The sequence below is a fragment of the Zingiber officinale genome, chromosome 8A (assembly GCF_018446385.1).
Source record: "Zingiber officinale cultivar Zhangliang chromosome 8A, Zo_v1.1, whole genome shotgun sequence".
Classification (NCBI taxonomy): Eukaryota; Viridiplantae; Streptophyta; class Magnoliopsida; order Zingiberales; family Zingiberaceae; genus Zingiber; species Zingiber officinale.
In genome coordinates this window covers 10,302,594-10,314,244 of record NC_056000.1, presented here as the reverse complement: position 1 = coordinate 10,314,244, position 11,651 = coordinate 10,302,594, and the positions used below count along the sequence as shown (strand labels likewise).

Sequence of the window (11,651 nt, the reverse complement as noted above, 5' to 3'; positions counted from 1 at the left end):
GCACCCTTGCCAAGATGGATCGCTTCCGAAGCCACCTCCGCACACAGCCTTGGTAGGATTGATTATTATTATTATTTTAATAATTTTTATTTTTTATATTTAAAGTATTTTTAATAATTTAAGATATTTTTAAAGTATTTTTGATAATTTTTCTTCTGATATTTTCCCAATTTCATCTTTTTTTATGAAGATAATTGTTATTCGCGTCAGTTATTAGAGTTGACATATTTAGATTGAGAAAGTCGAACGTCAAATTCAATAGAAGATCGTCATGGTTGTAGTCACTGTCGCAACAATAAATAGATTCCGATTGAGAAAATCGAGCACCATAGTTGAGAATTTACAAAGACAAGTTATAGATTTAACTCGAAGTATAGCAGCGGAGACACGAAATCTTGAAGATCGTGAGGTACATGGTCGAGAGAATCTTAGATTTCGAGTTGATTTATCTGAATTTTCTAATATGTCATATACATATAATTTTGTTGATTGGATTATAAAGTTAGTAGTTTTTTTTTACTATAAGCAAGTTCCGTATAGGATGAAGGTGAAATTGGTTGTCTTAAACTCTGCCTTGAAACTCCAAACTCTAGCATCGTCATGATGGGAGTACTTGTAACGCTCATGAGACAGACAAGGCAAGATCAAGATCACAGATTCGAAAAAGATGAGAAAGAAGATGAAGAGTCAATTTTTTCTCTTTGGTTACTCTCAAACTTTATTCCAAGGACAATTAGGATTCACCATAGAGGATATAGCTTCGACGCACAAGAGGTTCTTGACGGATTCGAAGATGATTTGGAGGATAAATTTGATCCAAAATAAATCGATGAATCTGATACGCTATAAGTCGTGGAAGATACTATAATTGAAGAGAAATCACAATTTCAAATTGGAGACGAGGTTAAGGCGATTAATGATCAAGTTTAGAATGATGATGAGGTAGATGAATTCAACAACGACGAAGTGCTTGATGATGATCCTTTATTTGTTCTAGATTCACAGTATGTGCAACAAGGTAATTCTGAAGAAATCCAAAAATCTCATCGTCGTCAAGGATTATGTTGCACATGTGAGAAAATACAAGAAGTGATTGAGAAACGTGAAGATGAACAAGAATAACATCCATGATGTCGAGCTCGTCTGCGGATTAACGAGAATTCCAAAAGTCCAACGACTACTAGTAAATTTACAAATAGATACATTTTTTCTTGGGTTATCATCTGAAGCTATTCTAAATTCTAAGATGAGTTCTCATGACTGCATAATAATAATAATAATAATAATATTATTATTATTATTATTATTATTTTTGATAATTTTTATTCTTTAAGTGTTTAAGGTAGTTTTTTATATGTTCTATCTTTTTTATATTTTGAGTCGATTTTGAATTTTTAGGATAGTAAATGTTAATAATTCTTTCTTGAAATAGATAAGAATGATAATTTATATATTAGAATTTTTTATTTTATTTTGATGTTAAAGAATATAATCTATATAAACACCTAATAATCCTCCACTCTTAATAACTTTTCAATTTTTAGATAATTTCTCTTTGTTTTAAATAATTTCTCTTCTAACATCACCACCACTCATTGTTAGTTGAGTCCAGATCCTGATCCCGTAATCTCTAATTTTTTTTCTAATCTTTTAATAATTTGCATGTTGGATCATAATCAAAATCTGATTAAAATTAACTACGATCTCTCATGAGTCATCTTTCCATCTAAATTATAATTTTGGATTAAGTTAGACGGTCAAAGCCGCCTACAATGACAAATTGTATGGTATTGAATAGGGGAAGGCCACCCATCAGATTGTCTAATTCCACATAAAATTATAATCTAAATGAATACAAAAATATCATAACTAATTTTAATTAGATTTCAACTATAGTTATGACGTATGAAAGGGACCAGACCCTCGCCCCTACCGCTGAGGCCCTCGCCGAAGCCAGATTTAAGAAAGTGACCGCCGCGACAATAATTCCTCTCCAAGCTTCTTGCTGGCCAATTGTCTCCTAAAGGTAGAGGCGGCTACGAAATTAGAATTTAGAAATAGAATAGCACTACAGCAGATGGAGCCCAGGTCAGTGTAGAGGCGTCGGGCTATAATCAAGAGCAATTTGGTCCTCTATTTCAATATTTTACAGTTTTGATGAGGGCTAAATTTTGATTGAAAGCCTTTCAGTGGGTTGATTCCAAATCAATGCCTGTGATCTTTTTTATCATGTAAATTGTAAATAATGAATCTGACTAAGGTAATACTGCTCTTTTTGATACCAAATCAACACATCCATTAACTAGGCCCCCTCAATAGATCCATGTTATATAGGTAGTATTGCTACTGAATTTTTTTATATTTACTTTTTCAAAAAAAAAAAAAAATTAACCATATGTGGATTAATTGGAGAAGTGTGCCTTTCCTCGCCCAACTGAACCATAGCAATATTTGACACTATTCTCTGATCATCATTATGTTTTATATTATTATATTGTCATTAGCAGATCATTCAGTTAACTGACACTTCCAGATACTAACATAGTAGTGGAAAGTCCAGAACCGTAGTACGTTATTCACTAGTAAACTGATAATTGTGCCGATGTTTCTCAGCTGGTTGCAAGAAAAAAAAAATCAAGAAAATTATAGAAGAATGATGGATGCTAAAAAAAAAAAGGTTGAAGAGCCATCACGAATCTCATGGATTATGGACACAAGCTTCTGCAAATTTAGCCCTCTTTTAGTTGGTGAATGACTCCACAAGTTGGCCTTGCTGCTAGAAATTATCCTTCCTGAGGAAATGAAAGTAACATTATTCTTAACCTGCCAGCGATTTCGGCGAAGCCTGGCCTCAGCTCCGGGTCAGTGGCCCAGCATTGCTCCATAAGTGATCTCCACTCAGCATCACAAGATTCAGGCACAGGAGGTCGCAGCGTGCCCTCCAGAATCCCACCTGCTCGAAGTTGAAAACAAATGAGCAATTGTCTGAAAACATCCTAGTTATTTTAGACTATATCAGTGCTTCATATAATCTTTTTTCTTAAAAAAGATCCAAACATATCAGTTGCTAACTGCTAACTGCACTCAAGTTTGCCTTGGCATTGTCGATAATGGAGTATTAGTGAATCAAACCACCTATAATGGCTCCATAATGCATGTCTTTAAACGGTTCATCTCCAGTGATGAGCTCCCACATCACAATCCCAAAGGAGAATACATCTACCTGATGAAAACAAAGAAAGGAAAAAGGTTATATTCATTATACTTCATACGTGGTTAACTCATTTCCAAACTTCTGATAAAATGACAAGTACATATGGACCATAAGATAAAAATGCAAGGATTTTCTAGGAATAACAGAATAGACAAACTTTACTTTCTCAGTGTAGTGGGCATCTTTGCCTCGAAGAAGCTCTGGAGCCATCCAGGGTACAATTCCTTGCATTCCACTGGACACCAATGCCTTGAATTTTATTTTTGAGAGAAGATAGCCAATCTGCAATAGGTGACCAGGACAGAAAAAGCTCATAGATGCCAGTGCATCCAATCTCAAGAATCTTACTCAAAAATGCAAAGCAGAAAATAAAGCTGTCACAAGAACAAGGGTCAATGCTATGCCATCTGTGTTTCTAATGTTAATAATAACGACACAAAAATGCCGAAGGAAGCACATTAGGGGTTGGGACTAAACAATCCTCTTGATCATTGGAAGACTCCCACATAGGTTCCCCTCCAGCAAGCCGCAAGTGAACTCAATGCCAAACACAAGCATCTAGAAATTATGGGAGCTTGCATGCACCCCTAGTTTTGCTGGAACTTCAACACTTGATTTCATTTCCAGCAAAATGTTAACTTTGTGACACGGAAGAAAAATGGCAAATTACAAAGCACTTCAGATAAACGATGCATGGTCTATTTAAACCAAAGGGAGGAGAGAGAAAGCAAAGAGAAGTAACAGCCCTCCCATGTTTACTCCAGAACTACTACAATGCTTTAAGTGTGCAAAACTAATATGGTTAAGGTAGTTACTCCCCATCCTAGAAACTGATATAAAAAAATCAGATACAAGATATAATAAATAATTTGCCATGACTAATGAAAAACACAACAAATATGAGCGAATCAAAATTCTGCATGAATTATAAGTATACCGATATCGCTACATTAAGAATTTGACTCGAAAGAAAACCAACCATATGCAGTAAGTGCCTTCTAACCCCCGAGAGCCTTAATGTGCACTATCAATTGATCATAGGATAAGAACTCTCAAATGCTTAATTGCTCTAGTGTTAGGCACCCCCATACTTATACTAGCTAAATCCTTTTTTATTTCATTATTATAAAAAATAGGTTAATTGACACTTTCAAACAAAAGTTCTTATGATGATAAAAAATAATTATCCAATTGATAAAATACTTAATTGTCTCATTAGACAGATATTTGACAGGTCAAAAAGGCAATTTGAGATATCTATAGATTTTTCTCAACAATGTCCCACTTTGACCAAATTATCAAATAACAAGTTTATATCAAACTTAATATTTAATTTAAACAAATCTGAAAACAAGAGACGTAGCAATATTGCATTTCTAAGAGAGTACTTAGTTTGTCTTGAAGGGCTTATATTGACATCGTTTTAGGATGAGAAATTGCTCTAGCGTCCCTTCACCTGTTGTACAGGGAATAAATAAAATTGAGAGGGAATAAGTAAAAGTATTCCATATTCTTCCTTGGTAAGAAGTCTAATATATGCCCAGACTTATATAAGATCAAATATAATATTCATTATGGATGCTAGAGAGACATCAAGGTGATCAAGGCATTACTCATTCAAAAACTGGAAAAAAAAAACATTTACATTACCTACAGGGCATGAAAGGTTATGTGTGAACTACATTAAGGGTAAACAAATTATTAAGATAAATAAAACAATTGGAGAACTCAAGATATGTAAAAATCAGTGAGCCGTAATCTACAAAGCCTGTGAAGTAGCCTTATAACATGTTATGTATTCAGCTTCAGATGTGGACATAGCTATTAGCTTTTGCTTTTTTACTCTTTCACAAGATGGCAGCACCACCTGCTAATAGAAAAATGTATCTCGTAGTGCAACATAATTTGCATCTGAATATTCAACCATTCAAAGAAAGTCTGAATGTCTGAATCTTAACAGCTAACCTTTCATTTGTGCCATCAGTGAGTGGATTCAAAATCAATAGGTGATCCTAGAACACTCTCATATTGGTATTATGTTGGCTAATTCCATTTCAAAGGCATTAGTTAGAAGACACCTATCTCATATGGTTGATTTTATTTCAAGTCAATAGGTAGAAAGGTTAAAATTGTAAGGTCAAAGTGTGGCAGAGAGTATTATGGGAGGTAACTTCAGGAACAGGGTAGAATGCATCAACGTTAGATGCCTTGAGAGCCATGGCAAAATAGTGTCACCAAAAATGTGAAATTGCACCTTGATGGACATGGTGAGGACTATAACTAGTAGGCTCTTCTAGACCCACTCCCAAAGGGGAAAGTTTTTAGTTGTTCTTTAAGGGTTTCAGTTACAGTTTTCCCCCAACAAAAACCTCTTTGGAGTTGTAAAAACACTTGCAAAAATAAATGCATTCTTTTAACACAAACCATACAATCTTACCTTGCATATTGGACGTTCAATATCCCCCAAATTAACAAGCAAATTTTCACTTTTCAAGTCGAAATGTATGACATTTTTACTGTGAAGGTATTCCATGCCAAATGCCACATCCATAGCAATAAGCAGACACCTGCGCCTATCAAACATCCTGCTCAAAGATAGTAAAGTCAAATTCTATCCTAATAATATGAAAACCTTAAATTATGCAATTGTTTCTTGCACAAGGTAATAGGAGAAACAAAGGTACTTCTCATTTTTCAGCAAAGCACACCGAAGCGAACCATTAACCACGAACTCTGATACTGTTGCAATGGATCCACCAGGGCCATCCAACACAATTCCATAGAATGCCACAACATTTGGGTGATGCAAGTTAACAAGTTTACAAGCTTCGTTCCAAAAGTTAGTTTTCTGAGGGTATGAATAAACACATATAAACATGGAAATTAAAGAAACAAAATATAGCAAGCAATTTGTGAATGACTGCACATACTGCATGCTCCTGCTCTGATGGCTTCCCAGCAAAAACCCTATCACTGATCCTTTGAATCACAACATCTGAACCTCTCCACTTGCCATGATACACAGTCCCAAAAGTTCCAGACTCAAGCTCTTTCAACTCTTCCAGTTCACTGTTCTTGATTATCTGAATCAAACACTACAGGTTTAAATACTCACCAAAGTAAAACCAACACTATCCATTTGAAAACACAAATTTCAAAAAGAATTAGAGAAACCAAAAAATGCTGATTTTCCATCATCAAACCTGAAGATGTCCAAGACCATTTCTATTGTGGAAAGTGTACTTTATCTTCTCTGATTGTTTGGCCTTGACCATCTGCATTAAAATGATTGTTGGTTCCTAATAAGAATGGCAGTGTTAATGTTGTGAATATGTAAATCACCTCAATTTGGTCATGTTTGTCTTTGTTATTCTCAGTTGTCCCACATTCTTTATCAAAACAAGGAGTTCTCTGTTTTGCTTCAAGAGAGATTAAAGCAGGTACTTGCATGTCACATGGCTGCAGTTCCAGCACTGCTGATGCACTCCCTTCGGAAGTTTGAATTTCTTGCTTGTTATGAACAACTGTTAAATTTTTGACAAGAGAGAAAGATGTTTACAATGCATTAAGTTAAGATATAATAATTGGATGTTTTCTAGAGCCAAAGAGAGAGGGATCAACCTTTAAATGAAGCAAGATCTGTGGTTGAATCAATGTTAGGAGGGATAGGTAAGTTGCACAAGATATCTTCAGCAGGAACAGCAACCGTAGAGCTCAAAGGACAAACTTTATTGTGCATGTCCATAGCTATTGAGTCTTCGCTTGAAATATCGCCAGATACTGGAGGCAGAACTGATGTAATTCCTATATCTTTCTGCACTTCTTTGTTGCTGACAAGTGAGTCAAAGTCAACAACTTGCTGCAATTGGTCGGTGTTACTTGGATGGCAATAAGTGTAATGTTGATCACCGTCCCTTTGAATGATAGCTGGGACACTAAATATGTTCTTGGAGACTAAACTAGGAATCTCGTCACTCAAATTGACAATGGGATTCTTGTTGATGTCATTGTCACTGAAACTATGATCCACATTCATGCACATCCCTCTTGGTCCATCTTTGGCTGCAGGATAGTATAGATACTGTCCATGGATCCTTGACATAATTGGAATCTGACTAGTGTAAGCAGGTTCGACATTCTGAAGGTAAGCAACATCCATAGGTGCAGATGTCTGTTGATTAATCAACACATCATCATTTGCTTCTGGAGCAACTGCAGGATTACTAACAGGATTAATAACAGACAGTTTATTCCCCTGATCCTGTATTCCAGTGTTAAGAGTGTTCACAATAATCAGTGGTTGTTGTTCAGGCTTTAAGTACTTGGATGTGTCGACATCGGGGATTCCATTTGGTCTCAGCAGGTTACTAGAATCTGAAATTCCAGGTTTACAATTGCCATGTGAGAATGTGCTTGCAGTTCTATGACTTGGTTGTCTATTTGTTTCATAATCTGAAGTTCCAACTAGATTATTATTATCCACAAAAGCATTATCAAAAATGAGTGATTGATTACTGAAGTTTTGACTAACAGGATACTTAAGAAACACATTAAGCTCTGGCAATAGCATTCGCTGTTGCAAAGAATCCCCTACTGTAGAATTTGGTAGAACCAAGGATGCTCCACAAGGTTCAAGCATAGTTGGTTGGATGAGTTTCTCTGGGTTGATGTCCAAGGATAGTGGCCCATCAGCCTTTGTTTGCAGAGAGTTTGATTCACAAGATTTGTGCAAATTAATTTCAATTATGTATGATGATTGTGGGTTGTTTTCCATGCCCACAGAAACTGGTGGTATCAAATCCCTATCAAGATCCACATTGGATACACTTATAATTGTCTTCTCGCTCTCTAGTGATGTCTCAGTTGCAGTCTTACTAATTTCAGAGGTGTTTGATGGAGCTGCAGCTACTAAATTATCAGTTTGTGTCCCTGTTTCAGTTTCTAGTGTTCCAATATCTGTTAGCTGAGGAGCTTGCATGCTTGTCAAATCCTCTGAATGCTGACTTTTCAAGATTGCATTAGCTTCGGGAGCAATGCCATTAAGCTTATTGCCTTGCTTCTTTACCAGAATCTCTGAATGAGCATGATGTAAAGATCTCTGACACAAAGTACAATCATCCAATCTCATTGTTGAATCATTCAGGGAAAGCAAGCTTGCAGAAGGCAATGGAGGAAGTAGGAACACGGGTTGATGCTTTATATCACCAGAAAACTTCACAGCCGTGACAAGATTAGGATTTTCCAAATGCAGGGCATCATTGGGGGTCACTGGCGCATATGTTTGTGCGGGAAGACTAAAATGGTTGACCGGAGGAGGGAAGCCCATTGCTAGAGAACTCCTCATTAAGGCATGTTGTGCATTGACATATGTTTCTGGTACACAACCTTCTAAAGAAGGAAATCCAAATTGGCCTGAACTCAATTTGTTCATCTCATTTGAAATTGTACGAGGCCGTTCTGGTTGATTTGAAGTCAACAACTCTATTTCGCTAGCAGAATCAATTGCTGGCTGCATATTTTTGTTATGCTGCTCGTTCGAAACCCAGTTGAATGAATCATGTGACGAAGTAGAGGTGGGGCATGCATGAGAAGGCACCACGCCGTCATGCACCACAGTCTTTACGCCCATACCTTCAGTGGTCACTACCACGGTGGCGGCCATTGCATCCGACTTCCGTGACGAAGAGAAGTTCGTCGACTTCTTTCTCTTCATGCTCGAATTTAATCCATTAACTGCCTCGATGTACCTCGTGCCAATTTGGTCAGGATCAAAAGAAGGATTAAAGGAATCTGCCCCAATGGCGCCAACTTCACACGGCGAAAAGAGGAAGAGCCGAAGCTTGGCGTTAAGTCTATCGGCGGTGAGCTTGTCGTACTCCTCCATCATGCTTTCGAGGTCTTCGGATGTGGAAACTGTGACGAGGGAATCAAGATCCTCGTCAGGGAGTTGGTACCGCAGCAACACCGGCCGGCCATAGGTCTCGGTCACCTTCCGGAGCACCTCGGCGATGGAAGAATCGCGGCGGAGGGTAATGATGCGCGTCTCCCCGCCGGCGTAGCGAAGCGAGCCGTCGATGGCCCGCGGAATGATCTTGCCGCCGTAGCTGCAGAGGAGCTTGACCTTCCGGTCGTACGCGGCGGCGAAGGTTGATGATGCCAACTGGTCGGCAATGGGATCGGAGACCATTTCTGGCGATCCCAAGGCTAGGGTTTGAAGGCCGATCAAAAGAACGGAAACCAGAAATAACAGAATCGATACGATGAATAATACTTAATAATAAATACAACGTAACAGGAGAATAAACACACATTAATGTATTCTAGAAACTTGTTTATTACTTAATGCCGCTTTGAGATACGAACTGGCAGAGATTTTCAGGGTTTATTTATTATTTTTAAATTTTATATGCAAATGGTGTTTCCAATTTTTTGTGTGGGGCCCTGTTTCATGCGTTGCATGGGCTTGCATGCATGTGTGGCTTTGCACAAGCCACATGCACAGTGGGCCATGCGTGTCAGTACTTCCAATTTAGTATGCACCAACATGGGTTACCGCAAATTGTACCTTTGTCCGTGCTCATTTTGTCTCCGACTAATTAAATCCGCAACATACCCACAATTCATCCTAAGACTAACTTTCTGATGACAACTACTTCCAAAAGAATAATCACAAAAACGCCTACAAAGTGGTTTTAAATAATTTAAGTTGACATGGTTAAAGATGTAATCCCAATTATTTGTAATCTATATGACAATAAGGTTATGTGTCTAACAAGAAATTTGAAGTTGTTTTGCATTATATGGAGGAGGTATCATCTATACGCCGTTAGAGGCCAGCACTCGCAATCAATCACAGGGCGAGAGGCAGAACAGTCCAAACTATTGAGTTGGCAAGGTGCCCCATCCTTGTCCTCTTTACTTCCTTCACCGTTTTTATTTTTACGATGCGTTTAAAAGAGAGAGGATTAAAAATAGGAAAGCGCCAAAATCTCTGAGTTCTTCCAGTCCACCCCCAAAACTGTGTGATTGCCATGGACGCCCGCATTTTGTGTCAAAACCATGTCCACCTAAAACAAGACTAGATGGATTGGTCGCTGTTTTCATGGCAGTAAAGGGCAGAAAAAAGATTAATTAAGGGGACGAGATGCGGGCGTCCATAGCAGTCACATGCGGCATGGGCATCGATGAAAGCAAGCATCGCACTGGTAGTGTCGGGAGTACTCATCATGTCAGGAACTATCGTTGGGCATGCAAAAGGCACAGGCGAAGCTATAAGCGTTAACACGCATCGCACACCGATATTGACTCTTGAGAGTTTGACACAATGTGATGGTGAATTCTTTCTTTTACTTGTTCCTCAGCCACCAAGAACAAAAATAAATAGAGATAATTGAGTGTGCTTTTTCCTTCCTGCTCTTCTCTTTTGTCACGGTGCAATTAAATACTGAACTGAACCGCATTGTCTTTCTGACCCTATTTTTAAAAGAGCAAGAGTCGTTTTACCTTCCGACTAGGGGATTCCGAGGGAGAAAAAACTTATTCTTGTCTGCAAAAATGCCAGAGAAAATAAAACAGCGAGGCAGAAGAGCATCAAGGTCACTCTCAGACATGTACAGACAGATAGAACCTAAGTCAGAAATTAAAGCGGCAGCTACGGATACGGTTGAGATCGCTAACACGCCATCTCTATGGCCGGGCGCGGCGGCGAGGATGGAGGTAGGCGGGAGGAGAAGCTCGGGTGTCCTAATGGCCGCTCGCCAGATCCGGCGAGGACAGCGTCTTCTTCGTCGGGGCCCTCGTCGAAGTTGAGGGAGTAGCTGAGCGGGTCGTAGCGGAAGTCGCAGGAGCGGCGGCGGCGGTGGGCCTGGTGGCGCCTCCCGATTGCCGGAACAAGGCCGGGACACTGCCCCACGATCTCCATCAGATCCTGCGCCTTGGACCGGATCCACGCCGCGGAGGATCGGACCAGCGATGCCGGCTGATCCTCGTCGGCGGCGGCACTGGCGCTGACGATGGCGCCGCGGAAGCAGCAGGAGAAGGAGATCGAGGAGCGGAGGCGCTGCTTGATCGAGGGAGGGGAAGAGGGAGGCGAGGGATCGGCGGAGAATCCCATTGCAGAGGAAGAGGGCGATGGAGAGGAGATCGGAACTGAGAATTGGGGAGAGGGGAGTAGAGTTACTCGTATTTAGCGGGGGTGATTGGACGGATAAGGACAAAATCGCATGAATGATGGAAGGGAAACGCAGTGAGACGGAAAAGGGTAATTTGGGAATTCGGGAAATAAACAGAGACCGTGAAGTCTCGTGACGAAGGCTGACGAACCGAAGACAGGAAAGTAGATAAGATTCGATCTAACATGGTCCAACGAACCCACCACAGTTGTTATTATTTTTTTTAAAAAAAATGAATTTTATTACACAATCAACCCCTTAATGAT

General features: G+C 39.2%; 2 protein-coding genes across 2 annotated transcripts; both read right to left on the bottom strand.

Moving 5' to 3' along the window:
* Positions 1-2,465: 2,465 nt before the first annotated feature.
* On the bottom strand, positions 2,466-9,465 carry LOC122012371. Its single transcript, XM_042568885.1, has 9 exons — positions 6,836-9,465; positions 6,557-6,738; positions 6,418-6,489; positions 6,145-6,297; positions 5,899-6,062; positions 5,652-5,799; positions 3,377-3,496; positions 3,136-3,223; positions 2,466-2,953 (listed from the first exon to the last, which is right to left on the bottom strand). The coding sequence occupies exons 1-9, from the start codon at positions 9,399-9,401 to the stop codon at positions 2,784-2,786; spliced, it is 3,663 nt and encodes a 1,220-aa protein (XP_042424819.1). The 5' UTR covers positions 9,402-9,465; the 3' UTR covers positions 2,466-2,783.
* Positions 9,466-10,886: 1,421 nt separating this feature from the next.
* On the bottom strand, positions 10,887-11,327 carry LOC122010501. The gene has a single exon (XM_042567038.1). It carries the CDS (start codon positions 11,325-11,327, stop codon positions 10,887-10,889), a length of 441 nt encoding a protein of 146 aa, XP_042422972.1.
* Positions 11,328-11,651: the final 324 nt, after the last annotated feature.

Coding starts and splice junctions, on each gene's coding strand:
- LOC122012371 (XM_042568885.1), bottom strand. CDS start 9,401: ATGGTCTCCGATCCCATTGCCGACCAGTTGGCATCATCAACCTTCGCC. Junction 3,224..3,376: donor ATGCCCACTACACTGAGAAA/GTAAAGTTTGTC, acceptor TGTTTTCATCAG/GTAGATGTATTCTCCTTTGG. Junction 2,954..3,135: donor GCATTATGGAGCCATTATAG/GTGGTTTGATTC, acceptor AACTTCGAGCAG/GTGGGATTCTGGAGGGCACG.
- LOC122010501 (XM_042567038.1), bottom strand. CDS start 11,327: ATGGGATTCTCCGCCGATCCCTCGCCTCCCTCTTCCCCTCCCTCGATC.